The 18,760-nt window shown below is 40.0% G+C and overlaps 1 protein-coding gene across 3 annotated transcripts in view; it reads left to right on the top strand.

Annotated features, from left to right (window-relative positions):
- The window catches only part of RNASEH2B (ribonuclease H2 subunit B), a 63,515-nt gene extending 57,137 nt beyond the window's left edge, over positions 1-6,378 (top strand). For all 3 annotated transcript variants that reach the window (XM_074022054.1, XM_005585875.4, XM_074022053.1), the window contains one exon: positions 5,859-6,378. In XM_074022054.1, coding sequence (XP_073878155.1) covers positions 5,859-5,891 — 33 coding nt within the window. In that variant the 3' untranslated portion in view covers positions 5,892-6,378. The remainder of the gene's footprint in view (positions 1-5,858) is intronic.
- The last annotated feature ends 12,382 nt before the right edge of the window (positions 6,379-18,760 follow it).

Genomic DNA, 18,760 nt, shown 5'->3' on the forward strand with positions numbered 1-18,760 from the left:
TGCCTGTAGTCCCAGCTACTTGGGAGGCTGAGGCAGGAGAATCGCTTGAACCCGGGAGGCGGAGGCTGCAGTGAGCCGAGATCGTGCTATTGCACTCTAGCTTCGGCAATAAGAGGAAACTCCATCTCAAAAAAAAGAGAAAGAGTCCCTCAATATTCCTTTGTCTTTCAATGACCTTGACACTTTTGCGAGTACTAGCCAGTTATTTTATAAATGCCCCTCAATTTTTGAGATACTTTGAAACTATGTTAATATCCTATTTCTCTTATGATCATTTCACTATACTACTAACTAATAATACTAATAGTAACAAACACTTCATAGCATTTATGTGCTTGGCATTGACCTAAGCACTTTACATATAATAACTCATTTAATCCCTACAAAAACTATAATTGTACAGTGCCATACAAGCCAGAATATTGACACCCACCCAAAAGGCAAAAGATGAGAGGAGGAGCTGCTTAAACACCTGCATCATTATCCCTGTTGAAAGTAAGCTTCTTAACAACAGGAACTCTGTGCCATTCAAGCTTGCATCTTGCATGGTGCTGAGCACACAGTATGCGATTGGTAAAGGATGAGTACATGATAGTCAGATAGGTTGAATAATCTCAGCAATATTCTCACTAATTGAGACTTGATTTTTCCAGTGAAGTCGAGATCTTTATCTACCTTTAAAGTGCCTAAGCTGTTTTCTGGCTTTCTTTTGGGTCCTCGAATATGCCAAGCTGTTTCCACACTGGTGCCTTTGGATGACTGGTTTGTCTCTATGTGCCTTTTTCTGAGTCTTCACAGGACTGGCTCCATCTTGTTATTATCACTTATCTTAATCACTCTTCCAGAGACCCAATCCTTGACCTTCCTCCCCTACCTCCACCCAGCTCCTACTCAGTACTCTCCAAACCATTTTCCTGCATTACTCTCTGCATAGGACCTTGCCTGACTGCTTCACATACAGTCATGCCTGGCACAGCAATGTTTTGGTTGATGACAGACTGCATATGTGATGGTGGTCCCATAAGATTATAACAGAGCTGAAAAACTCCTATCACCTAATGAGTTGTAGCCATCACAACCTAAGTTGTAGCACAATGCATTACCTTTTCTATGTTTAAATAAGTTTAGATATACAAGTACTTACTATTGTTTTACGGTTATTTACAGTATTCAGTACACTAACATGCTATACAGGTTTGTAGCCCAGGAGCAATCGGCTGTACCATATAGCCTAGGTGTGTAGCAGACTACACCATAGGTCTGTATAAGTTGTATAAGTACATTCTGTGATGTTCACACAACAACGAAATTGCTCAACAACACTGTTCCCATAACGTATCCCATCAATAAGCAACATATGACTGTACATACACAGCACCTAACTTGGGGTTGTATACAGTAGACCTTCAAAGATGTTTGCTGCATGAGAGAATTAACCAACCAACCAATCCATCAATCCGTTCTGGACACCCCAGACAGGTGTTCAGCAATACAGTGTTGGAGTCCTTGACAGCCTTATTGCTAAACCTTGAACTTCAAGAGTCATTCTGAGAATGAGTTTTCTGTGATGCGTTAGTATTTGAAGTCCAAGGACTTATTCATAAACTCACTCATAAACTTGTATGGGCCTTAAATTTGTGTGTTAATGTTGCTGGTAATTAATGAAATAGATACAGTCTTTAATCTCTCTGGATAAAGGGCTGTGAATTTGCTTCTGTCAGTTGATTGAACTGCACTTGCTGGAGTCATTTTACGTAGCACTTAGAGATTATTTATATTAAGCCCACAACCTAAATTATTGCAGTTTGAGAATATGTGTGGTCTTTATAAACTCCTTGTATTCACAGGAGCTTGAATAAGAGCTCATGTTATGATTTAGCTACAAATTATTTGGGAATTTGGAAAATTGGCAATTTTTTTTTCTTGCCTATTTGACTTTACCTTTGATGCCAAGTTGAAGATCTCACTGGCAATGTACAACATTAACTGAGTTGAATAATAATTGAAAAGTGAAAAACAAAAGGTGTTACACATACCAGGTGCTGTTTTGGGGAATAATATTAGGAACAAATCCATGTGGGTTTATATTTGTACATAAAATGTTCATAAGCACACATATATACACACAAACATAAATGCGTATCCACATATGCACAGATACAGACTTATATCTACATATCCTGTCCTTTAAAATTATTTAAGGAATTTCAAACTAGAGCCTTTTTAGACTCTCTTGTACTAAACATTAGGATACGCTAGCCTACTCGAATCCTTTGGCCCTTTGCTTCTCTTACTTAGATCATTTTTCTTTTTGATTAATGTGCCAAGTTTGGGAAAACTTCAAAACATTTCTACAAACTGCAAAACCACTTGGGTACACAGACAAGAGCCTCCATCTTTTTCATCAAACCATAAATTTTTTTTTTTTTTTTCTGAAAGAGATCCCAGGTTACCAACATTCTTTCCTTTTTTATGACTAGTTTATCTTCAATTTAAATTTTTCTTGTACTCTCAGATCCTGTCATCTTTCAAGGTTTGTGCTTCTCGGTTCTGCACTGCCAAAGAGACTCTGTAAGGCTTAAATTGGATGTCAAGTGGAATTGTCTTTTGTTTGTTCAAATCGATTTCATATTGTGCTGCTGTCCGTTCCCAAAATCATAGTTCTCTTATTTGAGGCCTAGCAAGACACAAAGGCAAGCTCGAAGTGAGAACCTAAAGTGTACCCATTTACCTACTAAATGTACAGTGTTGTTTATATTGTATGCAAACTTCTGACAACAGTAAACAGATATCTTAATCTTTAAAAACACAAATAAAGTGAAAAAAGGACTTCACATTAACCATGTTTCAGTACTAAAAAGACTAATTAATACAACGTGGCAGGATTGGTCCTGGTTGTAGTCTCAGTTCTGCCTCAATTCTATGAGGCGTGGAGGAGGTCACTGGTATCGCTGGGCCCCAGTCACCTCTGAGCATGAGATAGGACTACATCATCAAGATTTTTTATGTCTTTCCCTCCAGTCACTGGTGCTTGGGGAACCTCATCTCCTTTATACCTGGGAGGAAAGTGCTTTTAAAGTTCGCTTTCATGCAGTGCTTACCATATACTAGGCACTCCCCTAAACTCTTTAGATGAACTAGCTCATGTGTTTTGCTGGAAGAAAGTCTGGAAGAAAATACAACAAAATGCTCATGCTGGGTTTTGGGGTGTCCATGATACATGTATATGTATATTTCTTTTCTTCATTTTCCAAAGATTATTTCACTTTGCAATAGAAAGAAATACAAAGAACACAATTGTTGGAAAGTAATAACAAAGACTGGCAAAGTGCTTTGTGATTTTTTTTAAAGCACCTTTGACATGAATTTATGTGTTTAATCTTTCCAGGAGCCATATGACACAAAGGGTATTATTTCCCTTGTTTTGCAGTTGAAAAAGGGAAGGTCAGCTCATTTGTCCAACATCACACAGCTAATGAATAACTGAGCCAGAACTTGAATTCAGGACCTCTCACATCCAGACTCCACTACATCAAATTCCCTTTCCCCAGGGGCCCTAACTTTGACGCTGTTACATTCTAGACCATCACCTCTTCACCAGATAGGAAAGACAGCCTTTTCACATAGTTTAGGAGTTGACTTTCTCTGTTCTTAAAGCTAATCTAACTTGACTAGCCGCCTTGTATTACATATTTTCTCCCAAACACCCCTTTCTCTAGGACTAATCCAAACTTTGGCAGTCTTGGAAGTTAGCTATGTCATAGTCAGATCTCTTGGAAGACAAAGAGCTCCAGGTCTAGAGAAACAAGTGGGAGGGTGTTTTCCAAGTGTGCTTAGAAAATGTTTATGGGCTTTGTCCTCATCTGAATAATCAGAAGAAATGATTTGATTTTTACACCTTGGTATACACTCTGAGATTACACAGTCCTGAGGTTTACATATTCCTCAGAGCCATTAGACTGACCAAAAGGACTCCTCCCTATGTTTCATAGTATTTTTACAGTTCTCACAGCAATCATTTATCAGTATTTAAATTAATATTAGCTGGGCACAGTCACTCACTTCTGTAATCCCAGTACTTCGGGAAGCTGAGGCCAGAAGTTCAAGTCCAGCCTGGACAACATAGCAAGACTCTGTTTCTACAAAAAAAAATAAAATTAAAATTAAAAATTAGCCAGGTGTGGTGGCACACACCTGTAATTCTAGCTACTTGGGAGGCTGAGGAAGGAGAATTGCTTGAGCCCAGGAATTCAGGGTTATAGTGGGCTATGACTGTAACACTCCACTTCAGCTTGGGTAGCAGAGCAAGACCCTGTCTCTTAAAAAAGTAAAATAAATTAATCTTTACAACAACCCTCCGAGCTAGACTGGAAGGAGGTGGTATCCCTGTTTATTGATGGTTCATGTGAGGTCATACAGACAGTAGGTGGCCGAGCCCAGGTGCCCAAGCCTAGCCCTCATTCCTTTTTTTTACCCAAGGTTCCTATTCATACCATTGTCTGTGCAGCTTATGACCATTTAGCCTTAAGTAATCTGTTTTCATAGCAAATTTTACTTTAAGAAAGGAAAAAAAATCACATTTATTCTGCTACATCTTCTTGCTTTATTCATAATGAATCTGCAGGTCAATTTATCCTCAACGGTGGCAAGCCAGAATTTAAGTAAAGCTTCTACTTAGCTGGTACATTTGCATGTCAAATCTTTAATTCAGCTGTCAGTGTTTTAGCATTTACTGTACTTTCATTAATAAATGTTATTTTGATGGTCTCAGGCTAATCAAGACTATTTGAAATGGGGGACGGCACCAAATGAAATTTACAGAGAAATCAGAGCTTCTTCATGGACTTTAAAAGAATTGTTGCTTTACACGTGTTTGATTCAGAATGCATGTAAAATTAAAGTTAGACATGTTGTTAGTTCTTGCATAAACAAGCAAAAGAAGCTAAGGAATCAACTTAGATTTATTTGTTCCTTTAAGAGCATGTACTGAGCACCTCCTGTGTGCTAGACGTGTTCTAGATGGTAGAAACGCAGATATCAACATGGCAGGCAAAAATACCTGCCCTCAAGAATTTCCATTCTAGAGTGAGTAGACAGATGATATCTCAAGTAGTGCCAGGACCTATGGAAAAAGCTGACCAGGCAGGGCACTGAGTTCTGAGGAGTGAGTGGTCAGAGAAGGCCTTGCTTCCTTCTTATCCACATTCTGGCATAGGAATTTAATTTCCGTGTACATTTTTTTTGGTAACATATAGCTCCAAAATAAGTTATTTTTAACTTTACACTCAATAAAAACCAACTTGTAGTAATTAAACTTGTTCAGTACATTCCTCACAGGGACATGAGGTGCTATTACTTCTATCAGCAACAAGTATCTGCTTATCTATTTTTTATACATTGTAGTCCACATAAGGCTTTCTACTTTTTATAAAAGGAACTGCCTCTTAAAAAAAAAAAGAAAAGAAAAGAAAAATGGTTTAAGAAGTACTCATCTCCGAACATTATTTTCATGCATTTCTTGTATTTTATTTTTTTTTCCTATAAGATAGTGCCCATCCCATAAGTTTGGGCCACCCCAACATTATATTTCCCTGCCTTTGAATATTTAAAGAAAATATACTTCTTGGTGTGCTCTCCAGGAGCCTGCTATGAACCCTAGAATGAGATCTCGGAGGCTGGCCACGATAGGAGCCCCTTCTTCTATCTGAGGTCATCTCTTAGAAGCAAAAATGCTCAGCTCCCCTCAGGACTAAACCCGCCAGCCCTGCGTTCTGTTCTAGGAGCTGCAGATGGTGCTTGGGATTTCAGGTGACTGTTTCTCCTCACCAGGACACAACACGTTTTCCTTTCCTCTCTAGATGGCAGCACAAAGACAGAAAAGGGGCAAGTGACGGTGGTGGCTCCACGCAAGGCTTGGCGGTTTTCCCTGCAACTTCAGACACTCCCAGAGGGCTCGGACTTTTTCTTCTGCACTTTCTGGAAAATTGCCAAGTGCCAAAAGGTGTATTTTAAAGCGCTAACTGTAAATGCTTTATTTCTTTGATGAGTCCCACTAGTCGATGTGGCAGCAGCATTCCTCCCTGGAGCGCTCAGCTAGGCGGTTCTGTCCGGGAGCTTCAAAGCATCCCAGCTGTGCACCTGTTCATAGTCTGAGGACCTCAAGCTTTGGCATGTTTTAGGCATGGACATGGTGACTTAAAGTACTTGATTGTCTTGATTTCACCCTGAAAGCTTTGGCAAACCAAGTTTCAACCCTTACTTTAAAAACCTGACACTTCTTTACTCCATGTCAATTTGGAAGCTTCTAATTCATAAATATGCCTAAACATCGGCATTTTATCTCTCCAGGAGTTATTAAACATTTCTTCCTTTTTGAAAGATTTGTCCAGTATGTGTATTATTTTATTTTTCAGAGTAAGGACATAGGAGATGAGGGAAGGTTGGAAGTAGATGCCAAAAAGTGATTTAGTGGGGAATCTGGCGCGTCGTGAATATGTTTTAGCAGGCAGTGGGAGGTTTTGTGCAAAAATGTCTGCGGATTTGAGGTGGCTTGTCCACTTGACATGCAAGAGGAATGTGTGGGTGCTGCTCAGCTGATCTTCCCGCATTCACACAGGACCCCAATCTGCTTCTTCAGGAAATAATTTTGTTTCCGAATCTCTGACTACAAAGATTATTAATAATTAGACCCTAGTTCTGGGACGTAGTCTACCATTTTTCCACACCTCCCTTCACATGTAGAAATTTTTGTTAGCCTCAGGGACTTTTAAAATTCCTGCCCTTCTGTAGTGGACAAGTGAATCTTCCTTCTGCAAAAACCAAAGCCACTAGATTCTGATGATGTTCAAGTTTGTCACTAGAGACCCTGCTCTCTTACCTGTGCCCCGAGTTTCTGTTCCAACACTTTAAATTCAAACACCTAACATTACAAGATTTCATTCGGTTGTTTTTTTTTTTTTTTTCTTTAAATCACAAGTAATTCATGATACATTCTCACAAAAAGCGAAGGCAGAAGTGATCCCCACCTCCCACTGCCAGCAGTGCTCAGGCTTCCCTGGGTGACTGCGTCCTGGGCCCTGACTCAGGTCTGTTTCTTAGTTATCCACTTTCCCACTTCCAGTTTCTATCTGTTTCCTCGCAGCCCGAGCAGCCCTACAGTCACTGTTCATGTAGTCCATTTCATCGTTTCCTCTAAGAATCCAATCCTCTTGAGCTCTCCTTCAGAAATACCTCATGGGAAAATTAAAAATCAGACAAATCAAGAAATAGAAAACTCCAGCACTTGAATAAGCCCTTTTCTCTTTTTTGAGACAGAGTCTCGCTCTGTTGCCCAGATTGGAGTGCAGTGGTACAATCTTGGCTCATTGCAGCCTCTGCTTCCAGATTCAAGCGATTCTTCTGCCTCAGCCTCCCAATTAGCTGGGATTACAGGCACACACCACCATGCCCGGCAAACTTTTTTTTTTTTTTTTTAATTATTTTTTAGTAGAGATGGGGTTTCACCATTAGCCAGGCTGGTCTTGAACTCCTGACCTCAAGTGATCTACCCGCCTCAGTCTCCCAAAGTGCTGGGATTACAGGCGTGAGCCGCCGTGCCCAGCTAGCCCTTTCTTCTTCATGCCCACTGCCACCAAGCATAAGGCTGTTCTCTTGAGGGCAGAGACCATATGGCCCATGTCTCAAATAGAGACACACCCGCGTTGCTAAAAACACCAGGATAGCACTGAGCATGCCGCGTGTATCCCCCACTCAGCGCATGAGTCACAGACACACAAGGTGACATACTCCTTCCCTATCAAGTTGTCAAGGACTTTTAGAAAACAGCCATGCTCAGAGCTAGAGAGGAGGTGGAAAGTGGGCCTTGCTGGTAAGAATAGAAAATGGTACGACTTTTGGAGGCCAACTTGGAAGTAAATATGAAAAGCCTGAATGTGTTGCATTGTCTTTGTTTCAGCAATATCCATTGTTAGAAAGACAGCCTTAGGAAATAATCATGAATGTGTACAAAGATTTAGCTACAAGAATATTCACTGTGGTTCTGTTTAAATAGTAAGTAATTAGAAAAAAACTAAATTAGGAGGCTGAAATTATTTTTTAAACTTTTTTATTGGGCTGTGTATGGTGGCTCATGCCTGTAATCCCAGCACTTTGGGAGGCCAAGGCGAGAGGATCACATGTGCCAAGGAGTTTGAGACCAGCCTGGGCAACATAATGAGACCCCCATCTCTAGAAAAAAGAAAAATTAAAAGAAAAATTAGCCGGTCATGGTGGCATGTGCTTATATTCTCAGGTACTTGGGAGGCTGAGGTGGGAGAATGGTTTGAGTCTGGGCGGTCGAGGCCACAATGAGCTATTGATCACACCGCTGCAATCCAGCCTGGGTTACAGAGTGAGATTCTGCCTCAGACAAACAAACAACAACAACAACAAAAACAAATTTGTACTGCAAGTATAAGTAATACCTCTTTTTCCCTCTCTTTCCCCTCTTCTTTCCTTCTTTTCTCTCCTTCTTTCTTTTTTCTTGTCTCCTTTTGTAGAAATTTTCTAGATAAACATTTTACTATTATGCTAATACAAAAATAAAAATACTCAGTTCGTTATTTTATATATCGGTCACTCATCATTTTCCTCTCCAGATTATAATCTCTTTTCAAATTTTTGTGTCTCATTTGGTAAGTTTCTTGGAGGAAGAACCATACTATATATGTTTCACCGTTCTTTGCTTAGCATTCAAGTAGATCATAGCAAATCCTACCAGTAATCAAATAATTGCCCTTCTTCTGTCCCCACACCTTTAGAGTTTCAGGTCTCTACTATCTGATTCCTTGACTTCCCAACCTGGTCAGCGATATATGATTTGCTCGGAATTGTGTGTTTCAGGCATGTACACACACTGAAATTAATTAATTTTGCTTTGAAGATTTCCTAAGAGCCCTAGAAATAATTGCAAATGCTCTGGAGTGTATCACAACCAGGACTGATAACTACTGTTTCTGTCTACAAAACTAAGGGGAGGGAGAAAAACATACTACTGAACGAGCAGAGCACAGAAGCCAGTGCATGTTTCACACTTGGTGACATGCAGTTTTTGCTGGTTTTTTTTGTTGTTGTTGTTGGTTTTTTTTGTTTTTTTTTGTTTTTTTGCCCTAGCAGATTGTAACCAAATTGCTCAACTTCACAGCAAGAACTTTAGAGACTCAGTTTCTAAGTGCTAGTACTTGGCTTTTCAAAAGAACTTTATAGGGATAAATTAATTGCTACTATACTTTTAATTGTTTTAAAGTTACTTAGGCCACTTCTGGAAATATGTAAAATTGTATGAGCCTAACTTAATGTTTCATTTCTCCCTCAGTTACGTGATTTGATGATATAATAAAGGAAACTATAAAAATTTGATATTGTTGAGGGCTTTTTAGAAAGTTGAGATACATTTTTCTTTGTGTCATTGTTGCTAAAAGAGGTTAGATATGGATACATATTACCTAGGAGAAAGAACAGCATTTTGTGGCAAAATAGTTATGTTATACCGAATTTGACAGGCTTCTCTCCTGACCGATTTTGGAGCAAATATCTTCATGTGCCTTGTAAAACTAGAGATGCATTCAGTTTTCAGTATTCCCAGATATATTTTACCACTCTTAACTATTTTTCCCATATAGTGTCTCAATAAGCTGCTATTTCATAAAACTCCTTTGGGACTTTTCCTTGCACCTTCTTTAGTCACTTTATAGCAAGAGTGTTATCCACAATATTTAACATAAATAAAATAGCATAGCACAGACCGCAGAACAGTCTAGCTAGATTGCCAGTCTAGTGATACGGACGCCCTCCAGCTGCATAACACCCAAGCTTTAACCTAAAACTTAAAGCAGAAAAGCCTTCCAGATGAATCGTGTTCCAGAATCCTATCCCTCTAGGAACCCTTGGGTGTGTGTTTATTGTTTGGGTTTTGTGTTGTTTTACATTTGTTTGTTCCCTTGTTCATGCTTACATTATTTCAATCCATCACGATACAGCAATTAAGAACTTAGTATCACCAGCCTTTGGAAAACCTAGTTCTATTTGATTAAATGTTATCTATGAAGGTGTTAAATATTTTTTCTATAAGGTTATCCAGGCTGAATACCACCTTTTCATTATTATTTCAAATCTCAAGACTCAGCTACTCCACAAATGTAGACCTCCATCCAGACTTCCCATCTGAGCTCCATGCTTGAATGTCTAGTGGTCCTTTGACATCACAGTCACACTTGGGTATCTTAAGGACTGTCTCAACTCATGATCTCCTTAATTGAAAAAGAAGAAGGAATAAAGGGAAGGAAAAAGAGAGAGAGACAGGAGGGAGGGAGGGACGTAGGGAGGAAGGAAGGGAAGAAAGGAAGGAAGGAGGTAGGGAAGACAAGGAAAGGGAAGGGAGGAAGGAAGGAGAGAGAAGAAAGAAAGGAGGAAAGGAAGGAAGGAGAGAAGAAAGAAAAAAGAAAAGGAAGTAGAGAAGGAAAGTGTTTAAAACCAAGCATGGTGGACAAAGTTTTTCCTAGCTTTACCTGTTGATAACAAGCCACAAATCTTAGAGTCATCCTTGGCCCCCCTCGCTATTTTAACCCCGACACCCCATGCATGGTCTTTCAGTTTATCCTGTTCAAATCTCACCAAGCCAGATACTTTGCTCCGTTCCTATCACCTTCCTGCTGGTTCAAACCACTGTCATCTCCCAGAGCACAACTGTGTCCTCCCTACCTGGAGGACCAGCATCCAACTCTAGAACCCTCCTGTGCACTCTCCATGCCTTTCAAACACAAAGTTCACTATCATCCCTGCCTCTCCCATGCCCTCGCACATACCCAGCTCCTCTGTAAAGCTTTTATTGCTCTTTGGATGAAGCCCCGCATCATGACCTGCAAGGCCTTGCATGCCAGAGCTGAAGCCCTTCCCTCTGCAGACCCTGAGTCGTGCTGTGCTTACTCTGGCTATGTGGCCTTTAGCTGTTCTGTGTCCTCACCTGAAATGTTCTGCCAGCTTCCTCTGATGACCTAAGTCCCGATCTTCCTTCAGATCTGCTCTACCGTGGTCAGCCATAGGGAAGCCTTAGGAAGGCTCCCCTGACCCCCAGAGCAGGTCAGATCTTCCCATCACAGCTGTCACAGCGCCCTTGACCTCCCCTTCATGGAACTATCACAGAGACAATTTTATATTTTTAGGCCTAATAATTACATTAATGTGTATCTCTTGGATTACACAGAGCTTCAGGAAGGCAGAGACCATTTAACCACTCGTGTGAAGAGTTAACACGGCAGGCCTGAGACTGCTATGCTTAGAACGGCCTGCTTGCAAGGTTGGCCTTTGGCTGGCATCTGGGAGCTTGAGTGGTAAATGGTTCCTTACACTGGTATGAAACAGTGATAGGATCAGAGGGGCTGGCCGTGCCTAAACTGTGGGTAGAAGCATGTGCTTTATGTTGAACATGCGACTTTCTTTCTGGGGGTCTGGGATTTTGGTACGCACCAAGCAGAGGAAGCCCATGTGACCAGCCCCAACATTAGTCATGGAATCGATAATGGACTTCCCCAGGCAGAATTGTTGCAGGCGTGGTGCTGCATTTCCATTGCTGAGGTGCACCCCACGTGACCTCACTTGGGAGGGAGAGAGCATAAGGAAGCCTGTACGTGGATTTCTGCAGACTCTGCCCATGTCTTTTTTCCTGGCTTGGCTGTGTATCCTCACCACACCACTGTCATAAGTCTTAGCTGTGAACACAGCTATGTGCCAACTCCGGTGAGTCCTCATTGCAAATACTCAAACATCGGGGTGTCTTGGGGACTCTCAACTCACCACGGTATCCCCAGAATCTTGCTCAGTATTTGACATTTAATGAATTGCTTAACACATAATTTTTTTAATGAAAAGAAAACGACCTCAGAGGAGTAGGACGAAGTCTATCCTGCGGAAATTCTCTAAAGAACTAAGGAATTTTGTGATTTATCAATTATATCCTAATGACCCAAATAGAGAACGCACATCTTTCTGGAAAAGGCAGAATAAAAAATGATTCAGGAAATTTAGCCCATCAAAGCCCGTTAGAATTGTTTTCTCATAAAGATGAATTTTCTGTATCTGAAGTGACAGCAGGGCAGAGATGAGCCAGCAGCTCCTCTTGGGCCCTGATGCTCTTCTGCTGCCTTCACCATCTCCGCCCCCTTTTCTGTGTATTTAGATTGTCAGCCAGCTCGTCACGGAGAGTGACACCCCGGTATCAGGGGAGCAAGAGCTTCTCCACGTTGGCTGTACGTTGGAATCACCTGGGAAGCTTGAAGAAATACTGATGCCAGGCCCCACTCCTACAGATGCTGCAAATAATCAGCCCGAGGTGTGGTCCAGGCACTGGGATTTTAATGTGCAGCCTCTTCTAACACCACAGTCTCTTTTCCTTCCTCCCTCACACATCCCCTTTGACAATCAGATTTCACAAGGTCCATCCTTCCATCAAAACGAATTCTTATTTTGTAAACGCTTCTTAAAATTTCTGGTTTCTGGTTTTCGAACTCACAGCCAGTTAGCAGGCACGCTGATAAGAGGAAGAAATAAGACCTTTTGCCTCCACCACATGAGAAGATTGGAGCAACTAAGACAAGCAGGTGGAACTCGAAACTATACAAATCAGGACTATGGCGGACTGGGTCACTCCTAAGGACGTGGCTGGGGTGCAGAACAGAATCGTTCAGGAGAGCATGGTTTTCAATAATGACCAGTAGTCTACACCGCCGGTTGCCCACTAAGGAATATATATCTCACTTTACATATAAGATGATGTAAATTAACTTTATTTTGAATATTTGGTAACAGTTCATCATCAGTAATGAGGAGGCATATGTTATTTCCTATATTGGGAAGCTCCTTCCTCCACTAAATGTAAATCTATCCATTTGCCATTTTTTAACCCTTCTCTAGGCAAGACAGCAGACCATGAGATGCATGAGCTGTTAACTGGCGGAGCTGTGATTTATCTTTCCTTTGTAACACCCAGGTAGATTTCTCAGGGAATGGAATCTGTGTCTAGAAGCAGTGTGTAATAAATTGGGTGAGGTAAGGCTATTCATGTCTTGAAGTCAGATAGAGGAGTTTGGCTTTGAAGGGATGGAAATGTAGGTTCTCACACAGAATAAGAAGCCATAAAAAGGGAGCTACAGGGTTGCCAGGTGTAGATGGGAGGCTCTGTGGAGAAGGTGGAACTGAGCTGGAATGAATGGGATTCAGGCAGGTGCAGCCCAAGGCAAGCCCCAAGGGAAAGAAAGGAATTAACAACACATCATAGTCCCACCTTCCCTGTCTTCAGAATCAGAAGCAGTGATAATTCAGCAAGGAAGCAGTCTTAGCTCTTTGGGTTTGAAGAATCTCTTTGGGATATAATTTCACTTTTTCTCTGCCTGGTGCTATAGTCTAAAGCTGGCGGTGGAAATTCCAAGATAAGTTGTTCTTAGAATCATAAGGGCTGGCTAACAGGCCAGTGGGGACACAGCCTAGAGGGCCATCAGCTATCTGAGGGCCCTAGGGTTGGACAGGCCCAGGCAAGGTGAGGGCAAAGTCAGGAGACTTCATTTACCCAGGTGCAAAGAAAGGCGTCAGCCTTCAAAGGCTTTCCACTGTTAACCAGCAGACCAGAGGCAACTAATCACTAAATGGAAACTGATAATTGTGCTGCTCATTTATTTTCCCAGTTAATGCTTTTCAGCACAACCCTTTATATTTCTGAAGAATAAAGACTTGTAAAAGAGAGGGAGTAGTTATGGCTGCAGAAAACTGGCCCGCCCTTTGCTCTGCTGACGGTTTTATAAGGCCAAGGAAGTTCAAAAAGTAGAAAGAATTTCTAAGCAATTCCACAGAAATTCTAAGCATTTTCAGGAAACTCATTCTTAACTTTTAAAAAATAGTAATACAAGATTAATTGCAGTGATTTAATAAGTAAACCATGACAGATGGTCAACATGCAGCATTTTTTTTTTAATGTGAACAAAATTACCAATTTTTTTTTCGGTTTGTTTTTTCTTGTTTATCTTGGGTCTTCAAAGATACCTACTCAGTCTACTTTTTAAATGGATAACTTGCCTGAATGCGTTTGTTAAAACTTTAGTAAATGAATACTCTCTTGTTTGGAGTGTAATTTCCAGAGTGCAGGCTGAATGCAGTGACCCCTAACACAGCCTGGATCTGGTCACCATGGACTGATGGCAGAAGGGATCCAGATATTTTGGTTGGATTCATGATTAGAGACTAAATCAGTATGATGTATATGAAAAGGACTGGTTTTTAAATATTTGCCATGGAGCTAGAGTAGAAGACAGGGCGACAGAGGCAGCAGTGGCTGGAGTGTAACCAGCCCATGAATCTCAGGCAGGACAGGCCTGCATGCCTCTGTATATTTCTCTGGGAGAGAATACTGGGCTTCAAGGCTAGAAAGGCCAGGATTTCCATCCTAGCTCTGCCATCTTGAATAGGTCCTTTAACTTCTTAGAACCTCATTTTCTATGGCATTAAAGTAGAGGTGATCATAGTATCTCCCCAGTTTCTCATCTCCCCAGAATATTCACATATTTAATTCCTAGCACAGAGCCAGGCACATAATCATGTCTCAATACAAGTTAGTTCTCTTTCTACTCCAAGGCCCCAAACTTCTCCTCAATCCAAGTATCCCTGAGCCTATATACTACCACCAGTTATTCATTTCTTGGAATTAAACCTTGGGTTTTGGCTGTTCTGTCTTCAGGCTCTAGGAATCTTCTTGTCAAACCCCTTCATTGGAAAAATGGGGCCTAGAAAGATTAGATGACTTTCCCAAGTGATAAGTTAAGAAAATACCCTGAATGCTTTAAATCCACCTTGAGGTTTCAATGTGCATGTGCTCTATAAAATGAATCCCATATTGTTTTTCTTTGAAAGATTTTCAGAAATAGCTGCCTTTTACCCATTAGATTACTCACACTGAAGTTTTGAAATACTAGTATTTCTGATTTGAAGATGGATGTGGGAAGTTCATCCCCTGTCCCCACCTCCCACCCCCAATCTCTTCTTTGAAATCATCCAAAGCAAAAGGAAAATAAGAAATGGAAACCAAAAAATCAATTTTCAGTAAAACTAGGGGATATTTTAAGCTATGAAAAACAAATAGATGGATGGAAGGGCTGCAAAAAGCAGGGGAGCTTCCAGGAGAAAGAGGAAGGAAGAGTTCATGGCTGTGGAAATGAGACCGAGTCAGCAGAAATACATTTGTAAACAGGGAGGGCAGAGGTGAAGAATAAAGTCTAAGTCACATGTTTATGACAGAAGGAACCAGTATACACACCAGAGTAGCAAGAACTCTCCAAGACCCAATTTAGTTGTGAAATGAAGAGATGATGGGATTAAAAAAAAAATCACACATCCACAACATTTGCAGGAACTATCTATCTCGGTGGCAGAGGGAAAGAAGAGAGACGCTGGCTTTTTAAAAAAACCCCATAGCTGCCTGTCTTTATTGATCAGGGAGAAATAGATCTAAAACTTGCATGCAAAACCCTGATTTATAAAGAAAATTCCTGCTAGGCTGGGATGTGGCCCTGTAAATATTTGGCCCAAGGAAAACTCTTGTGCCTCAAAGATGAGAAACCAAAAAGAGCAAACCCAAGTTATTTCAAAGATACAAAATATAAAACAAGAAAAAAAAAAGACCAGAAAAAGTAAATGGCAGATAAAATGTTGCCAAAGAGCAGATAAAAATAATAAAAAGTATTTTACTACAAACATAAAATACTTAATGAAACAATTACCTCTATGAAGTTTGGGCACAAAGTAGAGAGGGAAGAATCATGGAAGTGATAGAAAGACAAGTGACGTTGTTCGAGCTGGTGCACTACAGGGTAGACATGGGGGAAGAAGTAAACCATCAAAGAAACAAAGATGTGTTTGAAGGAAGATAGACAATAATAATAGCACAAGAGCTTAGAGGTTAAAAATAAGAAAACCAAGCAAAATGAAATTGATATGGGTACAGGAAAGATTTATTAAACAGGACAAAAAAGTGAGCAAAATACTGATTTTTTAAAACCTGGTGATTGTAGAATTCAATAAAAACAAGCTTACTTGTAAATATTAATGCAAAAATATTAAATAAAATATTACCAAGTAGGCTCAAATAATTCATTAAAAGAATAATACAATGTGACAAAGTGGGGTCTACTCATAATTTAGAGATGGTTCAATATTAGGAAGTCTTACCATTTTTGTTATCTGAGAAAGAAATAAGGTATTAATCTCCTTAAATACTTAAAAGATACTTGTTAGCACTTTTTCTTGTCACCATGTGAAGAAGGACGTGTTTGCTTCCCCTTCCGCCACGATTGTAAGTTTCCGGAGGCCTCCCTAGCCCTGTGGAACTGTGAGTCAATTAAACCCCTTCCTGTATTTAAAAAAAAAAAAAGATACCTGGTAAAATTCAACTTCCTTTATTGATCTCAAAATAATTCAGTGAAATAGGAATAGATGTGTACTTCCCTAATATATACAAAATAAAAGTCAACATTATGTTTAGTGGAGAAATATCAGTAGCATTACCATTAAAGTCAGGAGTACGATAAGAATGTTCTAAACAGTTAGATAAGAGAGAGAAAATAGGCATATACAAATTGAAAAGAAGTAAAATTATCATTATTTGCAGATTTTATATTTGAATACTCAAGAGGATCATCTGAAAAAGATTATAAAAATTATAATTCAGTAAGGTAGCTTAATATAAAATCAATATATAAATATCAAAAGGTTTTATACATTTAAGCAACTGCTGGGTAGAAGATGTCATGGAAAAAAAGACCCTTTTACACTTTCAAGAACAACAAAAAAGTTTAAATAACCGGAAATAAATCTAAGAAGTATTCCATACATATATCAAGAAACTTTAATCCTGAAAGACAACAAAGCACAGAGAAGGAATTAGAGGGGCTTCTCGCTCAGACCAGGTGACCAGGCGATGTGGCAATAGGAAGGCATATTGACTTCACCACTAAGATTTAGGATTTCCACTTATTCTATAAAAACCCTTACAGACTTCATCTGTAGACAGAATTTTTCTCTTAGTTAACATTTATTGCAGAGTTACATGTGCAAGGCACTATATGTTTTGCCAGCACCATGTCACTCATCACTGTAACAACTTTTTGCAGTAGGCACTATGATAGTTTCCCTCCCACAGAAAGGACCTTCAGGGTCCAAAGGCGAGAAATGGTTTGCACGAGCCAAGCAGCTGCAGAATCAGGCTGAAAAGCCATCACACTATACTTTGGAAAACTCAGAAAAGAATGAAGAAGAAAAATAAAGTCACCCATAATTCTCATTCCTAAATATGACCACTCTTAATATTTTAATCTAAATCAGCAGCTTTCTACCATTTCTCCAACCCGGTCCATCTGAATTCTGTGACTCTTTTATCCTGAGGAACCCCATGGGGCTCGCTCTGAAATGATTTTTCTTACGGGTAAGAAGGTGTCATCTGAAAAGTTCCACGTGTTTTTCATGTGGTCTGTCCATTGTGCTGTTTTAGTCTCCTTCTAATAAATGACATGGTTTTTCAAAGTTCACGTTGTCCGTGATCAGGTGTGAAGAAGTTTGATTTTTATGTATTACTAATGGAAAGCCTTCCCATACTGTTGCAACCCTACTGATTTACCTGTACCCTCTCTGGCCAGTCGCTTGCTTTACTTTTCTTAAGATGCTTAGGTATTATGGTGATAGGCATACATAGTCACCTGTATTGTCACAGTGCATATGTCACCTGAGAGGTGGGCTAATATTAAAATACACACACACATAAACACACACACATGCACATACATATACATTTTTTCTTTTTGGAAGAGCTGGGTCAAAATCAATTTTGATTTTGCCAATCACAAGCATTTTTTAAAAAGTCATAATCACAAGATTATTTTAATCAATGAAAATTATTAAAATTTTATTTCCTAAAATAAGTTGATGGCCAAAAGCTTTTGAATGGCTTTCTAAATGATTTTCTCTACTTGGGAAGGTAAACTGACTAATGATTGTGTGTCTGTTTCTGGTGTTCATTAATCACAGGTAAATTAGTAGACACCTCAGGTTCTGTTTAGTTAATAAATCATCCCTGCAATTGCGCATCTTGAACTTCACAATAGCACTTGTTGAATCTGGGGAAGTGTTCGAGATTCCTCTGTAAATGAATCTTAATTTTTGTTTAATGCTTAATTTAAAATAGTTTTTGCTATGTAAAAATCTTATCATGAAGATGTTAACCAAATTTATTTGTGGAAAGCTATTATGTGAAAATAATTGATTATGGACATTAACCAATTGAATGACATCAGCTATGACATGTATTTTGAGGACTGTTGACCTCTATTTTTGTTCTTCAGAATTTTTTTTTTTTTTTTTTGAGACGGAGTTTTGCTCTTGTCACCCAGGCTGGAGTGCAATGGTGTGATCTCGGCTCATCGCATCCTCCATCTCCCGAGTTCAAGCGATTCTCCTGCCTCAGAATCTCGAGTAGCTGGGATTACAGGCATGCGCCACCACACCCAGCTAATTTTTTGTATTTTTAGTAGAGACGGGGTTTCTCCGTGTTGGTCAGGCTGGTCTCGAACTCCCAACTTCAGGTGATCTGCCCACCTCATCCTCCCAAAGCGTTGGGATTACAGGCGTGAGCCACCGCTCCCAGCCTCTTCAGATGTTTTAAGGCTGGCTTTGAATTGGTTTTCCCATTTTC

The sequence above is a fragment of the Macaca fascicularis genome, chromosome 17, assembly GCF_037993035.2.
Source record: "Macaca fascicularis isolate 582-1 chromosome 17, T2T-MFA8v1.1".
Classification (NCBI taxonomy): domain Eukaryota; kingdom Metazoa; phylum Chordata; class Mammalia; order Primates; family Cercopithecidae; genus Macaca; species Macaca fascicularis.